At 33.7% G+C, this 26,566-nt stretch overlaps 1 protein-coding gene and 1 long non-coding RNA gene across 4 annotated transcripts; both read right to left on the bottom strand.

Moving 5' to 3' along the window:
• Positions 1 to 520: 520 nt before the first annotated feature.
• Positions 521 to 26,566, bottom strand: LOC134246355 (uncharacterized). Of its 3 annotated transcripts, none has more exons than XM_062728706.1 (10): positions 26,513 to 26,566; positions 13,396 to 13,554; positions 11,264 to 11,355; positions 9,980 to 10,123; positions 9,292 to 9,460; positions 8,075 to 8,989; positions 7,475 to 7,651; positions 3,891 to 3,979; positions 2,978 to 3,118; positions 521 to 2,713 (listed from the first exon to the last, which is right to left on the bottom strand). In XM_062728706.1, the coding sequence occupies exons 1-10, from the start codon at positions 26,549 to 26,551 to the stop codon at positions 982 to 984; spliced, it is 3,657 nt and encodes a 1,218-aa protein (XP_062584690.1). In that variant the 5' UTR covers positions 26,552 to 26,566; the 3' UTR covers positions 521 to 981. The 3 variants fall into 3 exon arrangements, with proteins under 3 accessions (XP_062584690.1, XP_062584691.1, XP_062584692.1); XM_062728707.1 differs by having other exon boundaries at positions 26,409 to 26,525; XM_062728708.1 differs by lacking the exon at positions 26,513 to 26,566 and adding an exon at positions 19,933 to 20,068.
• Positions 4,981 to 6,946, bottom strand: LOC134246356 (uncharacterized). Its single transcript, XR_009987621.1, has 2 exons — positions 6,873 to 6,946; positions 4,981 to 6,454 (listed from the first exon to the last, which is right to left on the bottom strand). It is a non-coding gene; the product is annotated as an uncharacterized LOC134246356 (long non-coding RNA).

Raw genomic sequence — 26,566 nt, 5'->3', positions numbered from 1 at the left:
TAAAATATATCTGCTTGTTTACCAGTCGCTCTCCTCAGAAACTAGGACAGTTCTCGCGTGATACTCTGAGACTTGGACTTGATTTTAATTAATAAGAATTAAATCATATATCAAGGTAACTAAATGATTGTGCTGTATGACATCAATAAACATTGATAAATAAAACTATTCCATATGACATTTTTTGTAATCAGGAATATTTAGGCCTCAAATAAGGTAATACCTATAGAGATCCATTCCCTATACTTGCCGGATAAGTTCAAGGTGCGATGTTGACATACCCGAAAAATAACCGAAATATGGATTGTTCTGTGTATTTTTGGACTGATTTATGTCTTTTAAATATCCATTTAGTGATGGTATATTTAGTAAGCTGAAATATGTGCGGGAGTGAATCACTTGCACCATTACGGAGATCCTAAGGAGTTGTTTTACTGCCATAATTTCTCAAAAGCATCAGGTCAAGTGAGCTCACTCACAACAAATCTTGCATTAAACGAAGCTAATACTTTAAAAAAAATCCAGTTATAGCACTTTATTTTTTTCTCTGTATCTAGAGCTAACAAAGTCGTTTTGTGAAAAAATATAATGAACAAACATAAACCCATCTCTTTACGACAGTTTTCCTGTAACTGTCGTTCAATAGGATAATCGCAAAAACAATTCCGATTATTACTTTACATGTATAAAAAAAAAGTAAACAGGATGATATCAAATAAATACATTACATTAAAGTTTTGCAATTTAAGAAATTCAAAACTATCTATAACAATCCCGTCCTGCTTTCTACGAATAAACTTCATCTTTAAATTTTAATTACGGACTTTTAATTTGTTCCAATCAGATCCACTGTGAAAGCGAGTAACTCAGTAGCCACAGAGCTGATCCCTGAAGTGTCACTAATGGAGTAAACACCAAGTGTGAAAATGCAAAAATGTACATATGTTTATGTCCCCAACAAGTTAATTAGTCTTCTTCTTTTTAACATAAAAGTTGAGCTACAAGGTCTATATTGTACTCCAAAAGCGTGGCATACTTGGACTGATCGTCTCCAAAACTAGCCACGAGAACGGCTTTTGTTCCCCCCTGCACAGAAGGCTCGATGTGAATATCCCCCTCCCAATCGCTGTTCTCGTTATGATGCAGAGGTGTCCAGTCGTTATTAACGACCACCGCCACTGTTGTCGCTCTAGGGATTCGAACTTTAAAAGGAACCACCCTTGCTTGATCAGCTGGTTTGATAACAAGTGGTTCTATCATGGAGCAACCCTCCTTCCAATATCCGTACTGTTTGGGGTAGGGAGAGGCTGTGACTTTCACGTCTTTACAGTGAATCAAATAATTGAAGAGTCCTGGAATCTGTTGGCTATTATCACTTAAAAGGTTTCCATGAACACATAAAGTAAAGAAGCCCGTTTTTGGAAGACATACCAAAAGTGTAATAACATTTGTTTCAGACTGAATGAAGACATACTCGGAGTATTCAGCTTTGGTCTCTGTTTCAAAGAGACTTGTTGTGAATCTCATGTTCTGAGAAGTTCCGAAGCGTATTTTTAGAAAGTTCGTATCTGTGTGAATAACAGGATCCGAATGAGTAATCGTGCTGACGCCATATTTAACCAACATCGGCTGCAGACCGAGGAATCCCGATGGAAGCTTCGGAAGTTGAACGGTTTCTATTTCCTCATCACAAACGATCAAATATTGAGCAACGTGTCTCATTTTCTTGCTCTCCGTGTCGGGGTCTTTGGCATATATTTCTAGTCCAAATTCACCCTTACTAGGAGCAGTAATAGAAAACATCGTTGTCAAGCCTTGGATTTTATATGTGACGTAGCCCTCAAATTCCGAGGCCTCTTGATGCTGTACAAGACGTGTTCGGAACTGCATTGGCTTTGGTGAAAGAATTTCGAACTTTGCTACACCATTTGTAGTTTTAATGATTGCACATCTGGTTTCAGTGGACATATTGAATTGATAAAAGGCAATGCCAGGACCCCAGCTTTGGTAAGCACAAGGGGGATAGGGACTTGGTACTGGTGATAATACATCGTCCTGTTCAATTTGGTATTCACAGACTTGAGCAAACATACTGTCAGTTTTGTTTGGATTATCCTCCTTGGCATAGACAAAGAATGCATACTTTCCTTTCATGGGTAGACGTAAAGTGAACGTCACTTTGCCGTCATTTGCTTCTAGCATGGCATATCTGTTTAATTTGATCCCTTCAAAATCTTCACTGCCATTTTCAGTGTGAACACTAAACGTGAGGTGCAGTCTCTTTCTCTTTGGGTATTGAAGCTCAATGGTAGAAATTCCTGAGCTCTTTACATATGCCTGTTTATGGCTTAAAAGATCCATCCCTAATGCAAAGAAGTGTGGTGTCATCACAGGCATGTTGCAAAACGTCTCCATCGTAACCAATGGATCTAACATCTGCCATTTTGATTCGTCTGGGAAATGAGTGTATATGAACTTTTGAGGGTTTGTCATGAAGAAATGATTGTCTAACTCGTATTGTACGTTAGATCCCCCTCCAACACTACTCAGGATGGGTCTTCTGGCAAATCTCGTATCCACCAGTTCCCACACTCCGTTCAGCAGAACTGCATTCCAGGTATGGTGGTTGGATCCCGCGATAAAGGTGTGTCCCGGCTTATAGTCCATACCTTTCGCTACTCCAAAAATTATCCTGGACACCAATCCACAGTATCTACGAAAAAAATGCGTACATATTAGGCTCACATTTAAACTGTCATTACTTCCAAGTTTCGCAGAACTCACAAGGTTGAAAGACATTACTATTCTTGAACATATGCATAAATACCAATTGCAATTCAAAATAAATTGATGACATACTTACAGAGCGTGTGTTATTTTATTTTCAAGTTTCGCAGAAATTGAGAATTTGAAAAGAATCAGCACTATCTCGAACATATTAATACCAATCTTAACACTGAATTAATTGGCGACATACTTGCAGAGCGTGTGATAGGCCATTGCATATGTTGTGCGCTGTGTTTGTAGTCCACGCAGTGTTTCCTCCGGAGTCCCAATATCCACCGAGTCAAAGGTCAGATTCTGGGGTTTCATTGTCGCCAACCATTGGAACAATATTCTAGGAAAAAATAATAAGGCGCTCATCCAAATATTTTAACATATTTTCATAACTACTTACTTTATTTTTGTCAGAATGCGAGACAAAACAAAACCAAGAAACCCATGGGAATGCAACGCTCACCTTGGTTATCATCTTCAGCTTTTAAACAGATACAAAAAATGAATCTATTTTTTTAGTCTGATCTTAATTAACATCGAAGGAATATGAATTATACAAAATCAGCTCCAAACTAGTTGTGGATTCTCAATATTGATATGAATAAATAAATTAATAAGGTCATTTAGTATTGGAGAAGATATATCTCTGTGACTGAATAATGCAAAATCTACAGTTCCTGATTTTAGTCCCAGTATTCCTTATTTGAACAAATCCCATATAAAATGACGTTATGATGTGATCATAGGAATCTAACCCACCCACCCCAGGGGTGGCGTGGGGTGGAGGCAATCGTGGCCCAATACTGTTCTAGCGAAAAATAAAGAAGATTTTTCAAATAAACCTAATGCATCATTTGTATTCTTTTTCAGTCTTAATCTGTTGAAAATGGTTACTAGTATCCTTTCATTGGGTTACGAATCCCCAACATTGCTCTAAGAAACTTTTATTAAAGTTGGTCCAGTGGTTTTCTAGAAGTCAAAAGGCGCTTAAGTGTTCAGACAGGGAGACGGACAAACAGCTTAGACAGACGCCGGACAAGAAAGGTAATCAGAAAAGTTCACTTGGGCTGATCGCTCAGGTAAGCGAAGAATGTGTGCTTTCAATGCATTACCTTGCTTTAATCAAATCACTTTTTATTTTCCTTGAAAACACAAGATCCCATAACAGCTGATCAAATCTTCTGTAAGTCTTTTCACAAACCTGTAAAAAAGTAGAATTTCAACACTGAGTGAAATAAAAAAGATCAATTGATATTTCAATGAATTTATTACGAAATTTATTTTTGTTAATCTTAAAGCTGTTAATTGCGTGATATTGAATTATATGAACTGAAATCCTTTAAAAAAAATCATGAGTTTTTCTTACAAAATATTTGTGTTGCTGCCCTCTAGTTCTATCGTTTTTTCTACAGTACACAAACTCTCTGGAGAACATGCCCTTTGCTAATTAAGATAATGCAATTTAATGCGTATGTTCGTGTTATAAAGTTAAATAGATGCTTTGATCGAAGATCTTTTTTTAAAGAAAGAATCAGAGTTTTAAAATGTCGATCCTCGATTACTGAAGGTAATTTGTACTAAAGCTTGTGACCTCCAGAAGGCAATAAAACTGAAACACGTTCATGTAATTATATTTTAACTTTTTAAAATATTTTTTATCACAATAGCCCAAGATAGCGGGAATCGGGGAACCCGAGCGCTAAATATCGTCGCTGCTAGCACGCTGAAGCATCCCTTCTCTATCGCCAATAACCATTGGCAAGTTGTACTGTCTCAAAACAACAAAACACATGACGTAAAAAGAGCTTTTTTGTCCAACTCTTAATTTTAATTATTTTAATTCAATGAATTTAACTCACGTATAATTTACTTTAGTGCCATTTTATTAATTTGAATGCTTTACCAAAGAACTACAGTGTATATTCTCAAAGCAATTTGTATAATATCATCTTCGCCCATTCCAGATTTGTTTTCTACTGTTTACAAGTTCCATTTTGTTTTTAAAAAATGGTCTTATTAAAACTTCAACCAACTTTTCAAAGGCAATATTATTTTAAAGATGTCCTTTTCACATCTTTGTCTTTTCCCCATGCTAAGTTTCCTTTTTTCTCTCTTCTTATTTCACAAATTACCGAAGTTTACAATCAGTGAATACATTTTAAGCTTGAAAGAGGAAATTCATAACAAATAATGATTTTGAAATGTTATTGTGCATTTATTTCATATCAAAAAGCTGTACAACACATGAAGAAGGGTTTCAATACGACGACTGATGACTTTGACAAAGAGAGCCTATAATCATAATCATTTTACATTAAAGTATCAAAGCAAATCGAAAATCAAAATTCAATTTAAGACAATTAATAATTAAATTTTCTCCTGTTCAAATTTCAAATCAAATCGCATTTCATTACAAACTAGTATGCATAATTAATAATTACATGTTCATGATACTTGTAACATGAATTAGAAGAAACATTTTATTTTAAAATACTCATAACATGTAATTACACTTTTTTTTCTCTCCAGTCCTGCAAGATACCTTTCTTACTCTAATTATAGTGAATTGATATATAATTAACTTCTGAATCGCCCACACTTTCTGCCATTTATGCCGAACTAACTAAGACTATAAAAAATTTAATTACATGCACATGTATGGATGTGAAGAATAAATTAATTGATACTACAGAAATACTGTGAAAAATCGTTGAAAAATGATTACTCGATGTAAGTACAAAATTCCAACCTTGCAAACATTTAAATTTAATTTTTTATATACAGTACATTTTCATAGCATCGCAAGATATGTTCATTTATTCCACTATATTCTTTATTATAATTGCATAACAGTATTTTTACAGAAATATCATGACCAATTATTCAGTCTACCCGGTCATTACAAAGGTTTTAGGGCGGATGCGAAAGTCATGTACTCTCTGTAGCATGCAAATGATCTCGGATGTTTTTGTGGTCCGTTTCAGTTTGTACACTAAAGTACATATTGTGCATGAATTATTTAAATCCACTTTTGGGCATATGGTTACAATTTGATTATCTTCACATTAAAATTTCTTTACTCGATAGTAAGTGCTTTATACTGCACCGAAAAGGTCTGTTTTACATTTTGCTTTTCATAAACATTGCACTTTAGGAAGAAACAAGATGACGAACACCTTATAGGATAACACACACCCTCAAACAAACAAGCTATTGACGATACAGTATTTCTTGTTACACCCTGGGCCTTCTCCAAACACAGGCCCTAATATATCCACGTGTTTTTGTTTCTGTGGATAAATATTTAGCTTGGCTTACTTCTCAACCTTTAAGAATTTTACTTTAAATTAAAAAAAGAATCACGACGCTTGGGCATAACATGTGTTATTATAAAACATGGGTACCAGAGCGTCAGCCGCTACTTTATTTGATAAAAAATGTGCATGTTTAAATCACAGATTTAAATGATTAATCGTTACGTAATCTTGTTTGGCAATCTTCTTGTATGCATTTAATTAAGAAATGTACGTTAAAAACAATCATGAATGTCCTTTGAGAATCCTTCATTCGAATGTCATTTTTTTCTTGCATCAGGTTTGTCTTACAACTTGATTGTTTCAAGCCATCAGAAACTCCACAGTTTCCACTAAACATAAGTAGCATCGTCAAACATTTCCTGTAAGAAAAAGCAGAAACAGATCATTGAATGATATGAAATAAACAAATTTTTTTAAAATATGTAAAAATGTAGAAATGTTAAGTTTTGGGTGTACTGGTAAAATTGGAAAAATGCAAAGCATGTGTGTGAAGTGTATGACTGCGCTCTACTCAAAACCAACGATGTGCAGACGATTTCTTTTTAAAACCGTTAGTTTGCATTACTTTTATGATACAAGATTTGGACATGAATATGATTTTAGTTTCATATCATTTTGTAAAAATTACGAACATTATTCTAATTTAAAAAAAATATTTTTTCTATATATGTTGACAATCTGTCCCGACCAACATTTTAAAAAAATATTCTTAGCTACATGTAACACAACTGGCCACTTCTGCTTAAGCAAACCAATCAAACACACAAAGGATATTACCTTTTATGGTGACTTCCTCTTCTTGTAATGGCCGCCAATTGATAAAATGCATTCGATGATTTATTTTGATGCTAAAATTGTGCATTGTAATTCGAAGCGGAACTTCAGTCTGTGCGCTGCACGTTTTTCAAATTCAGATTGAATAAGATACCGGTAGAATGTATGATCACTTTGCAGTTGAAGCATATTTAATCGAGTTTGAATATTCAATTTTCCGAAGTAAAGACGTTTCAAAACAACAATTTATGTACAGATAATTTTATGTTTTCATAAAAGAGTCCGGCATCATTTTTGCAGGCCACGCGATTCGCGATTAGTTTCATCACGCTCTCTATCAAAATGTTCGTTGTTCGCCATTAACGACATTTTCGGGAATACTAAAATCTAGCCAATCAGGTTACAGTTTTCCAATTGCGATCTTTCCATTGGAAACAAAGTCTAAAGCTTGAAACTTGAATGGAAAAGCTAAAAACAACCTAAAGCTCAGTATCTTAATTAGCAGATTGCAGGGCATGTTCTACCACGCAGCGCCCTCTGTCAAGCAGTGCAGCAACAAGGGGGGCACAAGGAGAGGAGGGTATCCTAATGTAGAAAAATCTTACCGACTTAACGTGATCCTCTAATTCTATGGTCCAGCCAAAGTGAGCAGTTTTTGGTTCGAATCCATTTGGTCGCGGTGAGGGTTCCGGCAAATTAGTTTCATCAATCTTTATCTCAGGCAATTGGAAGTTTTCAGAAAAGTCTGCTGTGTTTACATCTGGTTGCTGGTGTTCTAAAACCTGTATGGGGACCAAAGGTTATTAAAAACATGCACCATGCACTTCAAACATGGCTAGCTTACGCTTTTCAACTTAGTTTTAATGTATACTGAACATTTAATACATTTATGAAGTTTACCTTACAAAAATGGGTAAACAGTTCAAAAACTTTATTTATAAGGTACCCAGTTAGCGAAATGAAGAATGAAAAAGAGTTCTAAGATTTAAAGCCATTCTAGCTACGTAAAATAAAAAGATTACCAATTGACTCTGCATATGTGCTGCTTGGGTTGTTTACAAATTTAAAGTAAGAGAAAATCATTCTTTCATACTTTTTTACCACAACTTTACGTAAAACAAATTTTTATGACTGAACTTTCATCATTTTCTGCTTTTCATTTTTTTTATTCTAAATATAAAATGACAAAATAAAACTGAACAAACCAAATCTTCAGCATCAGCCGTTTCAAGATATTGCTCAAAATCCTCTTGTGTGAAGTTCTCGTCTCTCCAAGAACAGTTGATGAGATACTGACAAACATGGCGGTATCCAGATTTCTTCCTGTTTGGAAAACATCCATAAATTTCCAATCCATACTCTCCCGCGTAAGGTAAAGACACCGTCAAATAGGCTTTTGTGTCATTATCTTCTATCTCAATGCATTTCCGTAATTTTGATTCCTTCCATCCGTTTCGACACAGACGACATAAAATGTTGATTGGTCTGGTTTTGTTGATTTCAATGTCGACTGTTTTCTCATCGGTGGTTATCAAGCCTCGTTTCTGTAATGGGTATAGACAGAACTTGTCTGTTCTTTGGCCGGGACCCCATGTCGTATCCCAGCAGTTAGGTAAAGGGTCATCCTCAATACAAGGGCTGCTAATCTGGACCTTGTATTCTAGCACCTCCAACATCCGGGTATCTCCAGAATGACCATTTCTTTCTTGTAAGCTCTTGGCAAATATTTTTAAATAGTATTCTCCGGGAGCAGGTGTGCGCAACACAAAAGTTGCTCTGCCGTTTTGTATTTCGTGAAATATAAAATTTTTTAACAACACACCATCAATCTTGTCACTTCCTGTGTCAGAGCAGACCAAACGATAGCTGAATTTGGCGGGATGTGTCACACCTATATCCCATTTCACTTGACCTCGCTTCGTTTCTATCAAACACTTCACGTTTGAAATAAAATTAAGTCCCACTTTAAAAAAGTGTGGTTTGACAAATGGGTAGTTTTCGAATTCATTGATGGCGATTGGCCTATCAACCAGTTGCCATCTTGGTTCATCTGACCAGTGACTAAACTGCAGCTGTTCTGGGTCTGTCAGAAAGTAAAACTCACTGCAGTCTGACGTATTCTGTTATAAAATGATTAAAAAAACATGTTATGACAACCTTAATAAGTACATACCGTAACAATCAGTTTATAACTGTTCTAAAATATCATACTATTTATCAGGTAATACAGCAATAGTTTTGATTTCTTGGAAAGCAACCATAAACAGTTTTTAAGTGTATTGTCCAGTTGTTGCATTATTTTGTAACATTTATTCAAAGTGATGAAATTTGTATAAAAGGGTCTACATAGTCAGATTTCATATGCCAAATATATAATTAAGTTGTGCAGGAAATGCATATCCTTATCAGACTTAACACCTACATTATTTCCATTTAGAGCTCCCCATTTAGCATCCAGGAAAAACCAGTTTCCTTCAAAATGTACAGCGTTCCAGCAATGCCTAAATCTCTCCTCACAGCACGAATCACCAGGGCGAAAGGACCTTCCCTTGGCATACCCCGTAACTATCTTACAATGGAATCCCGCAAAGCTACAAGTAGGATGTCATTGATTTTACATTGACTTTATCTTTTAATATAAAACAGTAACAGTATAAGTAAAGAAACGTAAAAAGTTAATTTCAGAATATACTAAACGCACAACATAATGTCAAGTTATCAAGAACACTCAAATTTTCTCCTTTATGCTCATTTTGTTATTTACCTTGAACGTATCCATAAGAAACCAAGTTTAAAAATGATTATCAAATCCAGATTATTAGCAAACTAAAGGAATTGTCGTCTCCAATAGTTTGGGGAATTTCTTTTAAAAACTCAGTCAAAATTCAAGGTAAAACTTGAATGTCATCAATATTAATCATTCGGAAATGTCTCTGGTACTGCACATATTAAATATTTTAACCCCATTTTGAGTAATATAAGTTATTCACTATTTTTTTTTTTGTGACTGACAGACAGACAAACGTGCTTTCGCAAAACGATAAGGCTTTCGGACAATATAATAAAGAGTTTACAAAGTAATTATGAATGAAAAACCTGATCTGGCTTACGTGCATAACAACTGTACGATTTGGGAATGTGTAGTTTTCCCTGCCTGGAATTTGTTAATGTATTCTTCCGTTGTATTTGCACCTGGATTATTTTCAAAGCACTGCTTGACACCTCCGGTTAATGTTGCCCATCGGTAAATGGCCCTGAAATATGTAACAGGAAGTTTTAAGTAAAATTTCACTCAAGTGCTTAATATATCACCCCTATATTTCTCCCCCATATTTTCATCATATTTTCCCTTTTTTTTGTTTTTAAAAAATTTATTTTATTACGTGAAAATCAAAGTCGCTTTATTCTGTTTGAAGTAGGACAAAACATTTCGAATTGCACGAAAAATTTTGTCATTTTTATCTCTGATCGAGAGCAATCGATTTTCTATATGCGTCAGAAAAGTACACTGCATAAAACTAAAGGTATTGTGAGCAATGAGCTCACTAAATGATACCCCCGCTAACTATATGGTTATAATGGCAAAGTCCATGTTTTGCTGTGGCCGGCAAACCCAAAATATGTGTCGGATCAAAAAAGTAAAATATGAGGTGCACAATGGAAATACGTATGTCATACAGATTCTGTGAGAATTTCATTAAATTTCAATGACAGTGGTATGAGAGGAGTTGCGGATAAGAGATGGGTACCCCAAATGTAACAGACAGACGGACGGACATAACGATTACTATATACCCTCTCGCTTTTCAAGCGGGGGTATAATGAATGAATAAGACAAATTTTAAAGTTCACTATCCCACTATATAGACTCAAATAGAATATTCCTAAAACGCTTATAATGGTTAAAAAGGTATTTATATGTAGAAAGAAAACAATTTCAGCATAACTTGACGTGCAAGATTTCACAGAAATGACCTTTGTAACTTGACAATTTTATAAAGGTATGAATAGTAACTTATATCAATTAGAGTTATCTCTCTTTTCAGAGGATTAATGAACCTTAACGTTAACTCCATGGCATGACCTGAATATTACTAACGACATGCTACTAAATTTTTGGTGATTCCTATATGTTCATAAAATATTTGATTTTAATGTATCTCATCATCGCATGCACCAAATTGCTCTCTGTAATCACAGAAATGAACCATAAAACAACATAACCCAGACAACTTTTTACAGAACAATACTGATTTAAATAGAGATATTCCTTTAAAATTGTCCCAAAGGATATTTTCGGTAAAGAATATTTAACCTTTTGACAAGTACATGTAACTTTAAGAAAGATAAGGGATAAAAAAAATTAAAAGTGCATCGGAGTGTGTCATTTTCACCTGATTTTTTCCAAGTCTGACTTGATGTTTTTGTCACAGTACAGGAGATGCCACAACAAGCCTCGGAAGGATCTGTGATTGACAGCTGCCACCTGAAAAAAAACATACACATGGTATATTCCTAAACGTTCTAAAAATACATTTTTTAAAGTGTGTTATTTACACAAAAGGTACTATTATAATTATATAAAATTATTAATTTTCCGAATTAAACTCTGGAACTGGGCTTCACAAATCATTTTTAATAAATTCCGTACAAAACAGCACACGTATATAATGGACGAGGGGCCTTCATGGTCCTCTTTGTACATTAATTATATTGTAACACTTTATTCTATATTTTCCTCTCGTCATCTATTGATTTATTTAAAAAAGTTTCTGAGTAGATTAATTAAAACATGGCATTTTGTAATTTATAATATATATTTATCTATTCTATGAACATTTGTACTGTGTGACCTCTCGCACATTAAGTCTCTTAATTTTTCCTTATCTGAATATTTCAATCTTCAATAAATCAGCGCATTTTAAAGCATGATTTTTTTTCATATAGTTTATTAATTTAAAGTATTATTTTCCTGCCGTGCTATAATTTGAACGCACAAATTAAAAGACGTTGCTCAATTCTTTCAAAAGAAATTATGTAATACATCTCTCGATGCATATTTTATTTATTAAAAATCTTTGACTCCTACCATTGCGTGTCCCTCTTTTGTATAAGGGCCAAAATTTGAGCGATTTGTATTAAGATTCGATAATTACGGCATTTGCGTCTTAATTAATTTCTAGCATGTTTTTCTTTAAGAGTGGATTAATAAAATTCCTAACTGCATTATGAAGTTGTTATGTTCTAATCCCTTTCACAAAAAAAAAAAAAAAAAAAAAAAAAAAAAAAAAAAAAAAAACCACAAATTTTCACACTTGAAATATGAAACATTTGGATCCTTGCTCAGTTTCAAAGCTTTAGTATATATATAGAATAAGATGTACTAAAGTTTTGTAACAAGCGAATGCCAAAAACTCTATGACCCTGTGAAATACAGACAAATTACAAGCCTAATCTACTTTACGTCAAATCAATGTAAACTTTCATAAAAGAACTCCACAAATAATTGTTATAGACTATATATATATTTCTCTGATCTGTAAATGACCCTGATTCGGAGTCACGCTATGTCGCCATCATAAGCAATTTCACAATCTTGATAAAGCTTTCGTCTTTTTTTGTCGGTCTCAGATTCATGGAAAAGTCCTCTAAACAATTTTGAACTTGCTCAATTGACCAAGTTTCAGATTCGTTGCATAATTTAAATGTTCGATTTACACTTTAAACTTGATGTGTCTTTGAGAGAAAACATAATGCATTTTTTTCATCTACATCAAGGTATTTTGCCACATCCTACAGTAATGTTTTACAATTGAAACAAATAGGAAGTTTCTAAGCTAAAAACTTTAGAATTCATATCAATGCTTAAAAATATAGTACATTAAAAACCAAGCTCTGCTGAAGGTCGATCGAAGGAGCGCATTAAACAAGAGGAATGAGGGTCAAAATTTTATCTAAATCTTTGAAAATTTCGGTTTTAAAATGATTTTCCCTCTACCATACACATGTATACCCCCTTCCTACAGCTTCACCGAAAGTCCAAGAGATTTATGACGACATAGAGATTTGACTTTTTCTCTAGCACAGTGGTTCTTGAAATATGTTTATAAACAATGCTATAGTGGTTCTTAAAAAAGTTTTATAAACAATGCTACCTTTACTTTTATTTGCGTTTTGATTGACTTTTCTGTGGAAAAAAAATTATGATTCTTTAACACTTATCCTAATGTATACCAAATTTTGCTAAATTCATATCAAACTAAAAGAGGAGTAGCATTTTGAAAAACTGTTCACAGACAAATAGACGACTAACACCTTATCGTCGCATTGACAGCTCCTTCGGGTTTTCAAATATTTTTATACTGAACCAAAAAGTAAATTAAAAGTTGAATTCAAAATCAAACTTTCATTTTAAGTCTTAATACTATGGCCATTCAATCTTTGAGCAAACATACACACTGTGCAATTAAACGTAGATCATGTACAGTACATGTATTTTTCTACTTGATACAATGTAAAACCCTACTTTTTGAACGTGGTCGTCAACATTTCGGAATCGAGAGGGTCCAGAATAAAGGTCGGATTTTCTTGTCCTTGGTCTTTTGGGTTGAGGAAACTCCGATGTTTTCTTCAGAAAAGTCTCTGGTTCAAAGTCAGGCGGAATCTTCATATTATTTGTCTCAATCTGAAAAAAGATGAAATCCTTTAAAAAAAACTAAGTCTTCCGGCCAAGTCTTATATGCTTCTGGATAGCGCTTGTAAAGAGATTTTCCTTTAAATTTTAAACCATATACATCACTCTTACAAAAAAAAAGTCCACAAAGGTTCATTTATGACTTGCCAATTGCATAAAAATTTCAAACTGACGCACTCTTTTCAGAGAAAAATATAGCAGAATAAAAAGTTATGTGTTTGTTCATACGTACTTCTCATACGTTGATTTTGAGTTTGTAAACATTTAATGACAACTATAAACCTATTCTTGCATGCAAATTTTCATTCAAATCCAGCCGCTAAGCTGTGTACAAGGAAACCTCTCCGATTTATTCAAACGTAAATCTTCAAATGGAAAGTAAGGCAGTTTGTGACTATGATAAACCTTTCAATAAATTTTCAACTTCCAACTGAGAAGTCATGGTAAACATTTTTGTTTGTAGAAAGGATATCATCTGAGCTGTCAATCAAAGGAAAACATTTTAAGGTGTTCAGCTGTCGCCATTCATTAACTTTTATTGATTAAAGGTGTCTAGAAAACGTGATGGATGATGATCGGTCGACATCTGAGACGCTAAGGACAAATTCCTTCATAAATTTATAGTCAATTTCTTATAATTTGTAAGAAAGATATGAAGGATTAACTATAATATTATAATAATAGAAAAGACATCAAAGAATGAATAAATACCAGCATCTAAAAATTAATTTGTCAGTCTTTATTAGAGAGACCCCTTCTGGAAAAAAAGATGGTATTTTCTAGTCGCATTTACTCTTCAAGTTCTGGAAAAAAGAAATTCCCGTTTCAAATAAAACTTTTTTTTTCTTTGAGACGGGAGCAAAATTTACATAAGTATATATACCTAAGAAAAATTAAATATACAAAATCATTTACAAGTTCTAAAATAATTCAATCTTATATTACATTGTATGATATTTTCTGTCTTTTAAAAAATATTTTTAATTTTTTTTTCAGAGTATAAATTGTTTTTTTTTCTCTAAAAGATAACAAAGCCTATATCTTCGTACAGAAAGCAGTATACAATTGAATTCTCTATGAACTCCTTTTATTTAAGTAGTCGTACATGTATAATTGAATTTTGTTGTTTGTAAACTTTATTCTTTTTCATTTTGTCCATGTGCTTCGATTTATCCCACCCCCTGACAATGTTGCATTCTATTTTGTTTTGTACTTCATATCATTGTGTGCGCATTTGTGTGTATGTAAGAGTGTGTTTCATAACTTTTCGTCGTTTTGTTTTGCTTTTCATTGGGTTATTGGGTAAAGGCTTATTGAGATGCTTTCCAGCTTACTTCTACACAGTTAGCTACTGTGTACACGTACATGTATTTCCCCTCTGCCTGTCAACACCCTCTCGGCTATACTGAATGATTGTTTATGTCGAAAGAAGAGGGACGATTTCTGCTTCACTTCAAACATTCAATTAGAACACGTAGCTGTCACTCTCTATCAATCACGTGACTCATCCAGAATGTACACTTTATGTTTTCAATAAGGGAAAATATTTATTCTTCATAATTAACTTCATTTGTGGATTGTTAAAGAACGTTTCTTCGATGGTATAAATAACTCCATTCCTCAAATTATTCAAAGGACCCATGGGTCTTGAACGTCACTCGAGTATGATAAGTTTCTCTATTCCTGGTATGATGACCTGGGGAGATCCATGCACAGTGTTTGAAATACATGGTGTTTCTGCAAACATGTCCCGACTATGTGGTTTTCAAAAGTAAATAAGGATTTATGAAAGAAAAATAATGCAAAAAAGAAAAGAACACGTCCAATAAATTTTACCAGTACGATCTGGACTAATTATATAGCTGGATTACTAGTATTTATTCTTAATAGAACTGGAATTATTGTACTTTCTTTTACATTTGAGATAAATAACTGGAAAAAAAATATTAATCACGTAATCAGTCCCACAAAATGTTTACTCTGATAATAGAGGAATCTCTCCGGGTAATAAATATTAACCTCCCGACAGTCTCCCTGTCATACATGGAATGGTTATAACTGTTATTCATGATATTGCTGCACTGTCCCAAGACACTGGAAAAATTAATAAACCGGAGAAAACAGTTATCATTTTATGTAAAATTGTGTAAAAAACAAGACTTGCAATTATTGGCATTTGCAATATCTTGTTTATAATCTCCGCATAATGGAATGAATTCATTTAATTTTTATTGATAAATTGCTATAAAAGAGTCATAAACTTTGCAAAAATGCACCAAATGACACGAACTAATTGCAAACACAGTCTAAGCTTATGTTATTTCTTTTTAACTAAAACCCCTGGTTCCTATTCAAGACAGCCACTAAACCTGTTTTGCAAATACACTCAACATGCTCAATCTGCGCTACATGTCTGCAATTAGTACAGACTGTTTATTAAACAAACATATGGCAATCATTTATCAGCTGTTTTATCAAGTGTAAAGAGCAAGAATATCTTAGAATGAATATTTGCAGAGTTATTGGGTTCTTAAGTTACTGGCTAATTAGTACTCCAGTTATTCAAATAATGTAGAGCGATAACTATGATTTGAAACCTTGAGTAATGTTACATGAAAAGCCGATATTATGGGCTATAAAACCAGTCGTGTAAATGATTAGCAAATACATTCAATATGGCACCAAGTTTAATTTGGCTCAAAGTACACATTGTGTGGTGGGCCGTATCACGAAAGATCTAGAGTCGCAGAGTAATAAGGAGTTGATCCTTACGTCGAGTAATACGTCGAGTTCGAATCCCACTGTGGGACGTGGAGATCGATCCTTCGGATGAGACCGTGAGGTCCCGCGTCGCACCGAGTAAATGCTGACACAAAAAAGACCCTTTACTGCTTGATGGCCCTAGGTGCTGCGTATGATTCAAAATTTGCAGCTATACCCTCCAGCAAGTGGTGACGTCTCCATATGAGTGAAAAATTCTCGAGATGGACGTTAAACAGCAAACAAGAAACGAAAGCTATTTCAATTTATTATGTCTACAACAAATAACGAATTCCTTTTTGTGGGGTCAAAAGATATAAAAAAGAAAATCCAAATGTTGACCCCCCAAAAAACGAGTTTAAATGAAAGTCTTTAAATAGGCTTATCACATTTTCTTTATCATTTTAGTCCCTAATTCAATCAATCTTTTAATTTTGCAAAGGGAAAGAAGGGATGAAATTTCAAAGAAACTATTTTTTTTTCGACTCCCAAATGAAAAAAAAAAACATGCACAATTTAATTCCGGTGAAATATGATTATATTAAGTGCATGCCTCTGTAGATTATAAATATTGCTTTATCACAGAATTGTATGAAAGAAAATGCTTCTATCAAAGAGAAAACCCATTACTTAACAGCTTAAAATACGTAAAAAATAGATCTATTAGGCAGCAATTACAGAAACTTATCAGGCCCTTATCGGTCACGGGGCACACTGCGCATTCTGAACCCAATAAATTATTTTTCCTAGACCAGTATATACGGTAGCTATCAGTAAAGAACACACGCCATACATATCATGATGAGAAACACGTGCAAAATCGTGCACGACCATTGAGAGTGAAATATATTGGTTCTGCGTTTGCAAGTGTCGATTCTCTCGTGGTAACGACCCCATGCTATGCAGAGGTCATTTTCCTTCGAACATTGTGTACCGTTCTTTCGCAAACATACCTAAATCCAGTTTTTGGACGGTCATTTTCTACAAGTTTTAAAATTGTAGAATTCTTTCTAAATGGGTATATCGAAAGTGTTTTTTTTTCTTCTTGGTAAACCCTAAAGTCCCTTAGCATAGTACCTACATGTAGATCTTCATCGTGTACTCTACATCAAAAGGAAATAACGTACAAATGTTAAAGAAAACAAACATATCTGTAAATTACTTATATTAGATACCATGTAAAGTATTTTTGTCTATTTATGCTGTTTTTTTATGCCCCCGTAATCGATGATTTTTTTCCCTGTCCGTCCGTCTGTCTGTATGTGTCGACAAAAACGTGGTTGCTCATAACTTTTTGAGTGAGTGAGGCTATGACTTTCATAATTCACATGTGTTTTCTTGTGATACGACCTTTCTAAGGATACCACCAACTTTGTCCTTCTGACCTTGACCTTTGAGTTTGACCAACTTTTTCAATATTTTCTAACTTTAACCTTGTTCATAACCTTTGAAAAATTGGGCTAGGGCTTTTATACTTCACACGTGTATTCAATGTGACTAGAACTTTCAATGGATGTACACATTTTTGACTTTTTGACCTTGACCTTTGAGTTTGCCCACTTTAAAAAAACATTAACTTTGATCATAACTTTTCAACAATTAATACTGGGTATTTAATACTTCATAAGAGTATTCATTATGACAAGACCTTTCAATCGGTATAAATATTTTGACCATAGGCTTTGACCCACTTTCTAAAAAAATACCTTATCATAACTTTTGAAGAGTTAGTACTAAGGCTTTCATATTTCACTGGTGTATTTCTCGTGATAAGACCTTCCTTTGGATTCCATTGAACAATTTTAACCTTTTTAACTTGACCTTGAAGTTTTACTTGCATTTGAGAAACTTCAGCTCAGAGCTGCCATACGGGGGCATGTGTTTCACAAACACATCTTGTTTCCTCTTTCATACAGAAATTGCAAAACAACTGTTGCTTCTTACGAATTGTGGTATAGCATACGGCAGTAAAAGAGACGCGTTTTTTTGTACCGACATAATAATGAAGGATGAAAAATACTTGTTTATTACTTGTCAAAGACCTAATAAATTAGATACAAACAACAAAAAATGTAGACTTTATCGTTTAGAAGAGATGATCAACAATATAGTTTGTATGTCTTACCTTGTAGATATTACTCCAAGTAGAAATTAAAAATGCGTAATACTATTCGAAAAGCCACTCTTCCCCAAATCTATAGTTAATGACGAAAATGTGAGAACACCCCTTTAATAACAAGGATTGATAATAGTTTTAACTATCGAAAATTATGGGAGCTAGCGTAGTGCAAGATTCGATATCTCATTGATTGGAGGGAAACTTATCAGTCAAAAATAAATACCATGTCACATGGTCTGACGATAAACGCTTCTCCATCGTTAATTGCTTCTCACTTTATGAGGGGTTCATTGAAGTTTTATGTGAGAGAGGCAAAAAGACTCGAAAGAGAATTTAGAAATAGGAGACACGTAAGGATGGGAGAAGCAAGTTGATAAAGATATGAATAATACAGGTCTTATATTTCATAAAAGAAAACAGATTTAGATGATAACAAAATATAAAGGATTTATAGAATACAGGCACCTATTGTGCTCTTAATGCTATCATAAAGGGACTTTTAAATACATAGAAAGTCAAGATACGCTTTATGAACTTCATACTGCTAAAATCATTGTGTTATATCAGACACCGAGAGCTCCATTATACTTACTGAAATTTTAACTTTAACATGCTTGTTAAATTTGCTTTATAGAGGAGTTAAAAATGATATGAAATCAGATATTTATAATAGTTTATTAAGGCGTTGAACAGAGCGCACTCCTCTGGATTTTTTTTATAATGAATATTAGAAAAAAAAAACATTATTTCTTGGAATTTATGTTGGAGATTTTTAAAAATATGTTACAAGTTTTTTTTTTAGAAACTATACAGGAACCTAAGATGAAATCCTACTCCTACCCCCCCCATACCCTTAGACAGTCGTTCCATGATTAAACTATTGTGGTAACTTTTATTACAGAAACAAGTGCCCTCTACATGTAGATCTGTATCCAGGTATAGAAAGCCGTGTACCTGATAAAGGTTCTGTTTGATTTAGGATAATCTCGCTAAGAAATACATTTTAAGAAAATAATTGCAGTCTTTCTAGGTATCATTTTACTCTTCCTGTTCTTCCTTGTTAAACAGAAACTAGACAGAAAAAGGATATATTGTCTGACTTTTAATGCACGGTTTGTTTCATAAGACCAGTTTTAATATCCAACAAAATCAAAAAATGTGAATTAATTCATAGCTTAAATCTAGTCAATTCTACATGAATACTACTATTCTTCAAGATCTTCTCATGAATATTCATCTCTGAGTCATTTTTGTTCAATACCGTCTGTTACATTTTGATTCTATTTTTAATATTTTAAGCAGAAAAACAAAAAAGTAAAATTGAATGATCAGCATTCCATCTCATAAATCTGTCATTTATTCAACTTTCATTTCATTTTGTTTGTTATTACTGTATTTAAAAATCCATTCGCTTAAATCCTGAGCCCCCTGTTCCCTTTATCGACAACATTGAAGAAAGTTCTTATGTACATGATATATTGTTTTCCTACCTGTTAGAGTAAGTCTCTGTTATTTTCAAACAAATATTCTTCGGAAAATAAATTTCCAGGTGTATCTAACAGGTAAAGGCACTTTGTCAAACAGGTATTTCGTATCACAGTATTTACCTCTGGGGGTCACGGTCACAGACGATTTGTAAATCAAGATCGGTCACACGTTGTTCCTAATACAAGTAAAACCTCAGGTGATCGCCCCGTATAAAGATTCACAGAACACCGGAAAACCAACATGAAACTGATATTTTTAGAGTTCCGGTTTTAACCTCATATGGCAATTTTTTTTTCTGTCTGAGAATAGTTTTAGAACGGATTGTTATTGGCACTGTCAATCACACGGAGGGTTAACGAACCACCGAATCCGTGTTTTGACACCAACTAGAAAGCGTTAACACGATACGATATACAGATTATCTCCTAAGTACATGTAGCTTTTACACGGTATGATAATAATCAATTCTCTATACCCTGAATAATTAGATACATATATTCCCTAGCCCATTCATAAATTTATCCTAATATACAGTTATATGTAGGTCAATGGTGATGCATATAATATTACGATTAAACTATCAGCCCGCAGCATTCCTGATAATTGATTATTTTTAATACCCGAACTTTGCTCGGGAAAGGTCGGGTACATGTATAATTATATTGTTATCTTTGCCCATCATTTACACAACCTTCTACTACAAGTTCCTCTACATATTTAAGCTGTAGCAATTGCTTCTGGGGAATATGATAGGAGTTTAGATTTCTCCTGAGGGCCAATTGGAGGTTGAAAATGTTTTCTGCAAAAAATCTGGTTCTCTGAATTCCTTTCACATTTAACAGTGGCGATATCATCTTTCGGATGTACCATAACTATGCGCTTGGGTTTCCGACTATTTAATTCCATCCTTAATTGTTAACCTTTTTCCTGCAAAACCCTTTTTTTCACAGAAAACTTGCATTTAACACAGTAGTTAATCGTCTTAAACGTCAGTCGTACAGTTTTTAGCTCACCTGAGCTGAAAGCTCAAGTGAGCTTTTCTGATCACATTTTGTTTGTAGTGAGTCTGTCTGTCCGTCTGTAAACTTGTTACATTTTCGACTTCTTCTCCAGGATCACTGGGCCAATTTTAACCAAACTTGCCACAAAGCACCCTGGGGTAAAGGGGAAACGAGTTTTTTTTTCAAATGAAGGGCCACGCTCCAATTCAAGGGGAGATGATTGAGAATTAGTGAAAAATTGGTGGCATCTTTTAAAAATCTTTTTCTTCAGAACCGCTGAACCAGGAAAGATAAACGTATGGGAAGCATCCTCAAGTAGTGTCATTCAAATTTGTTCAAATCATGACCCCAAGGGTAGAGCGGGGCCACAAGGGATGATCAACGTTTTACATAGAAATATATAGGAAAATTTTTTTGAAGTTCTTCCTTTCAAGAACAGCAAAGCCATGATTGGTCATATTTATATGGAAGCATCCTCAGGTAGTGTAGATTCAAATTTGTTCAAATCATGATCCCCGGGGATAGGGCGGAGCCACGAGGGATCAAAAAAGTTTTACATTGAAATAAAAAGGAAATTTTTTTTAAAATCTTCTCAAGAATAACAAAGCCATGATTGGTCATATTTATATGGAGGCATCTTCAGGTAGTGTAGATTTGATTTTGTTCAAATCATTGGGGGGGGGGGTAGGGGGACCACAGATTTTAAGTTTGTTCAAATTATAGTCCCCTCCCTTAGCCACAGTGCTCAGGTGAGCGATGTGACCCATGGGCCTTTTGTTACTTTAATGGTAGGTTGAATATCTATGGACACATTTACTTGTATCTCTGCAAGATCCACCACATAACCCCCCTAAATTTTCTTGATTTCAAGAGCATGTGGTTTCTAAGTTATGCATACAATCTCCTTAGATGTTAGACAAATGAAACATTGCCGCAATGCGTGTCTGGTAAAGTATGCATGAACCATTTTGTAAACGTGCACTTTTGTCATTAATGACACGTTAAATGTTCATTATGTGCTTTTGCTTTCATTCAAGGGCTACTTTAATCCTCCATAATCTAAAATTCGGGGGCATATATAGCTTTTGCTCTTTCTATCCGTCTGTCGTTTTATTTGTACGTTTGTCTGTTACCCTAGCTAATAACTGTTGATTGGTTGTAGCTATATGGCTGTCAAAGATCCCTAATGCGTTTGAAGTTCCTTAAAACAAGTCGTTTCTTTAAAAACCAATATATTTGACCTCTTGACCATTGGGTTGATCAACGTTTGCAGAATTGTTCCAAACATTGGCCTCGCTATATACCTTTTTTTCATAAATTTGAAAACTTTGATAACGCCTCAAATATGGCAGAGAATGTTCATTTCATGTCTGACCGAGAAAATGTTTCTGAAATTAACATCTTTCATAGGTTATTTTAATTTGAAAAGGTTTTTGCCAAATTAAAATAAAATCAGTTTTTTTTAAAAGATATCATTATTCCTTCTTCGCAAAAGTAATGCCGTTGTGTTTCTTTACAAAAAACGTTTTCTAATAGCAACATGGCCAAAAAATGTGTGTTAAAGTGATTAGGAAGATAACAGTTTTTTGGGACTAAATGATTACATCAGGGATGTAGTTCCCGTGTTTTTCGACGTATATTATGTCTTACGTGATCTCCTGTCAAAGCGGTAATGAGAAATTCTACATACATTACGTAGTTTTATTGATTTTTTAGTCACAAGTACAAGGGGAAAATGTAGTTTTAGAAAACAATTACCAAGTTTAAGAAACGGAAAATGATTTGTATATCAGATACCGTTGACAGGTTCATTTCAAAGCCTTGCAAGAAATTAGAGGGGGAAAAAATGAAATGTGCATTATAATTACGAATCTCGGGAACTTCGAATCATACACAGATGTAATTTGAAATTACATTTTTTTGGGGGGGAGGGGTCTAAAAAACTATATATTCAGTAGTGATCTGGTAAATCTCAGACAATTAAAAAAGAATAATATAATTCCTTACATATACATGGCATAAATAAAAACTAAAGGAGCCTACCGGTATTTGCCACACCCCCCCCCTTCCATCATTCAATGGAATCGGAAAAACATTTGGTAAAGGAATCTTTGTTATTCTCTTTCAAACAATTTGTCTGTTTGGTATATTCAAGACATAAGAATTTTTTTTTCACGTTTGATCCATAATCTAGACCTCAATTTGACATGGACTTTGAAACTGAAATTATTTCTTTCTGCAATCATAATCTAAATATTTCTTCCCTCGTCAACTTTCCTAAATAGAAATTATTTTAATTATTTATTCATGAATCAAGAGAAATAGCTAATGTTACAATTTAACCAATGCAATCATTGCATTGCATTGTTTTGACAAACTTCGATGCCATACTTTAATTATAAGCATTTTTAAATAACAATATAGATATTGTTTCAAAAACAAAAAGTAAAAAAAAAAACAAATAAACAATAATCATTTCGTAAATTTAATAAAATCTATCTAATATACTCAGTATGTGATATTGCAATTATTTGAAGAAAAAAATCAGAAGTTCCCACATAGTTTGCAGATATATTGACAACCTTGCGAATCTCTCTCCCCCTTACACTTTAATCTCCCAGTTTCATAAGTTTTTGGTTGCTGTAAAGTGTACATCACGTGAATTGCGTCTTTCCTGCATTCTTGTTGAAGACTGAGAATATGAAACGTGACAAAGACTCATAAACGACAGACTCATTTGAAAACTGCGATTGAAAACTGTCGGAGAAATGATTGAAATAGACGATCATTATTACTTTAAAAGATTTTTAACAGCAAATGAATGACCTAGGTGCACTTGTTCAAGTCTTCAAGTACTTGCGCTTTCCTGCAAAATCCCTGTACACGCATCTCAATACCTCAAGAACATATAACATATATATTCATGTAACTTGCATTGTAAAATTGATACTCGCGTTACACTGATTTATATATTTGTATACTAATTTTCATATGTATATATAATAATGTGTGCTTCTTTGTTTTCTCTGGGATGTGTATTTTTTTTGTCTTGCAAAAAGGAATTCTTTGATGGAAGGAATCAAAGCTGTTTCATAAGAACCAAGTGCAGATGAAAATGACTTTTTAAAAGAAAAATAGAACTTTTTTTCATTTTCTATGAATAATTGGTGAAAAATTAAAAAAAACTAAGTGCTAAATTCAGTATTTCGAATGCTGAAACCATAACTTGAAAGGTATTGTCATTGTAAATCTATCTCTAAAACACATGAATAAAAAAAGTAACGTAAATTATACTTAAGTTTTCCCATGTACAAAGCAAATCGCCATGCTCTCCTTAATAAAGGAAGAAGGAAAACAAAGATATGCAAAGAAACATAAATGAATGAAACCTATTAGTATTTTGTCAAAAGAAACTTTGATTCTTAAACTATTATTATACAATGTATACAATATACCAGTGTATCGTATGTTGAATATCTATAGGTTAATTGAGTTTCTCAGCGGCTATATTTATATCTAGTAGTTTTCGGAGACCAGGTCCCAGGATCATAAAACAGTAAATGAAACTCCTAATTTGCATATGACAGCAGCAGACTAATGATATAAAACTGGAAAGCAATTTCATTTTGGACTTCAAGTAATATCAAGGCCATATGCATTTTTGACTTAAGCTTACGATGCTTCATGATCCCGAGGATCGACCGGATCTTCCAGCAATCTATTGCAATTCCTCTGGATATTAATTTTGCCCAATTTTTGCAACGTCTCTTGCTGAGGCCTTTAGTCCACTTTTTAGATATATCGATGGTCAACATTTAATTAATTATCAAGATTCATTTGCATTCATTCGTCAATTGATATATCACATTGAACTCCCAATAAAAGACACCACAGATTCTTTAACGTTTAATTAAAAATATATTCAGTGTCAGAACAAAAACTGTCTATGTCTCCTTTACAATCGAAACAATCATATGATAAAAATGTATACTTTAATATCTATACACAGTAAAATTATAGGGATTCAAAAATGGTGCATTTTATTAATTAAGCCAAACAAAATCTTTGAATCTTACAATTTCTGTGCACCCTTAAATAATGACTCGGAGGTATATTCTCTAGTGTTTGCCCTGTTCGTCCATCTGTTTGTTTTTTTTCCGCAAAATCTTTATCCTTGTCCTTAACTTTGAGTACGTCGAACCTATCATGGCTTTCCCCATAGGTGTATTCCTTGTGACACGACCTTTCTTGGGCTACTACCAAATTTGACCTCGAAGTTTGGCCCATTTTACCATATATTTTCAGACTTTAACTTTGGCCATAACTTTTGAACAGTTAGTGCCAAGGCTTTCATACTTCATATGTGTATTCATTGTGAAAAGACCTTTCCATGGGTGTAATTATTTTTTAGCCTTTTACCTTTTTACTTACTTAAAATTAACTTTGGCCATAACTTTTGAACAGTTAGTACTTGGGCTTTTATAATTGACAGGTATATTTCATGTGACAAGACCTTCCTTTGCATACTAACAATTTTGATCATTTTTATGACATTTGAGAAACTTCAATACGCGCTATAAGCTGCAATATTGTGGTATTAGTGTTTCACAAACACATCTTGTTTCCATAGCATGTCTATTCCTCAAACTACTTGCCTTGCCTCGGCCTTTTCAAAGAGAGCTTTTTGTACACATTAATGTTGGAGGAAAAACAATATGTTTCATTAGTCTGTTTCAATGGTTAACGAGTGTATTAATAATCCCGTAGTCTTTTGATATATACAAAGAGGTCAACTGCGACAAGCGAAGGTTAGAATCAGGAAATATCCTTCCATATTATACCTTTGGTTCTGACTTCAGACAAAATAGGCTTGTCATTTGTTAATTACATTTTTTTGTGATGAAATGCACATCTGGTTCCCTACATCACAAAAGACAAACTTCATCAAACAGTTGCTGCATTGTGGAATGCCATATGACGAGAAAAAAGTATAAAACCCAGGATTATGAAACCCTTAGCTATAGTAAGAGAGTGAATTTCCAACTTCGAGTATTTTTTATTAGTATTTGCAAAAGGCATATTTGTCATGTCATACGAAGTTTATGTTATGTTCTTTTTTTATTCATTTGGATGAAAAAAAATCAATTAAAAAGATTAATGTAAATTAGATTTCTTTAAAACTGTAAAGAATAAATAAAGAAACAAAATATTATACTCAGTTGTTATGTTTCTAAAACTTCTTAATGTACAGTCATCAGTCACTATACATAAATAAGATACATTTTAATAACAAAAGTTTTTTACCCTTATAAAGGAAAGAAGGTTCCGAAAGAAAAGAGTAGAAAAACTGAATTCATCCATAAAAAGCTAAAAAGTCACAAGACATAAAATGTTTTTAAAAATGGTATGTTGAATATCTACATCAAGTACAAGCAACATGCAAACCCTGAATGCGTAAATAAAATATATGTCCTTACCTTTTTTTGACTGAAATGTAAAGCAACCATAATATATAATCCAACACTGGAAGTCTTTGGGAGACGAGTTTACAAAAAGTTCAGAGGTATGCAAGCCCTCGTACCTTATCACTCCCCCATCGCGGCTGCACTCCCGAGCCCATTAAAACGGTGTTAAG

This window comes from Saccostrea cucullata, unplaced genomic scaffold (genome assembly GCF_032062105.1).
Source record: "Saccostrea cucullata isolate Sc308-1 unplaced genomic scaffold, CSIRO_AGI_Scuc_v1 ctg22, whole genome shotgun sequence".
Lineage (NCBI taxonomy): Eukaryota > Metazoa > Mollusca > Bivalvia > Ostreida > Ostreidae > Saccostrea > Saccostrea cuccullata.
The sequence above is the reverse complement of the archived record's forward strand: the minus strand, read 5'-3'. Positions and strand labels throughout refer to the sequence as shown.

Coding starts and splice junctions, on each gene's coding strand:
- LOC134246355 (XM_062728706.1), bottom strand. CDS start 26,551: ATGGGCTCGGGAGTGCAGCCGCGATGGGGGAGTGATAAG. Junction 8,990..9,291: donor GAGCTCTAAATGGAAATAAT/GTAGGTGTTAAG, acceptor ATTTTATAACAG/AATACGTCAGACTGCAGTGA. Junction 3,980..7,474: donor TAGAGGATCACGTTAAGTCG/GTAAGATTTTTC, acceptor ACTTTTTTACAG/GTTTGTGAAAAGACTTACAG.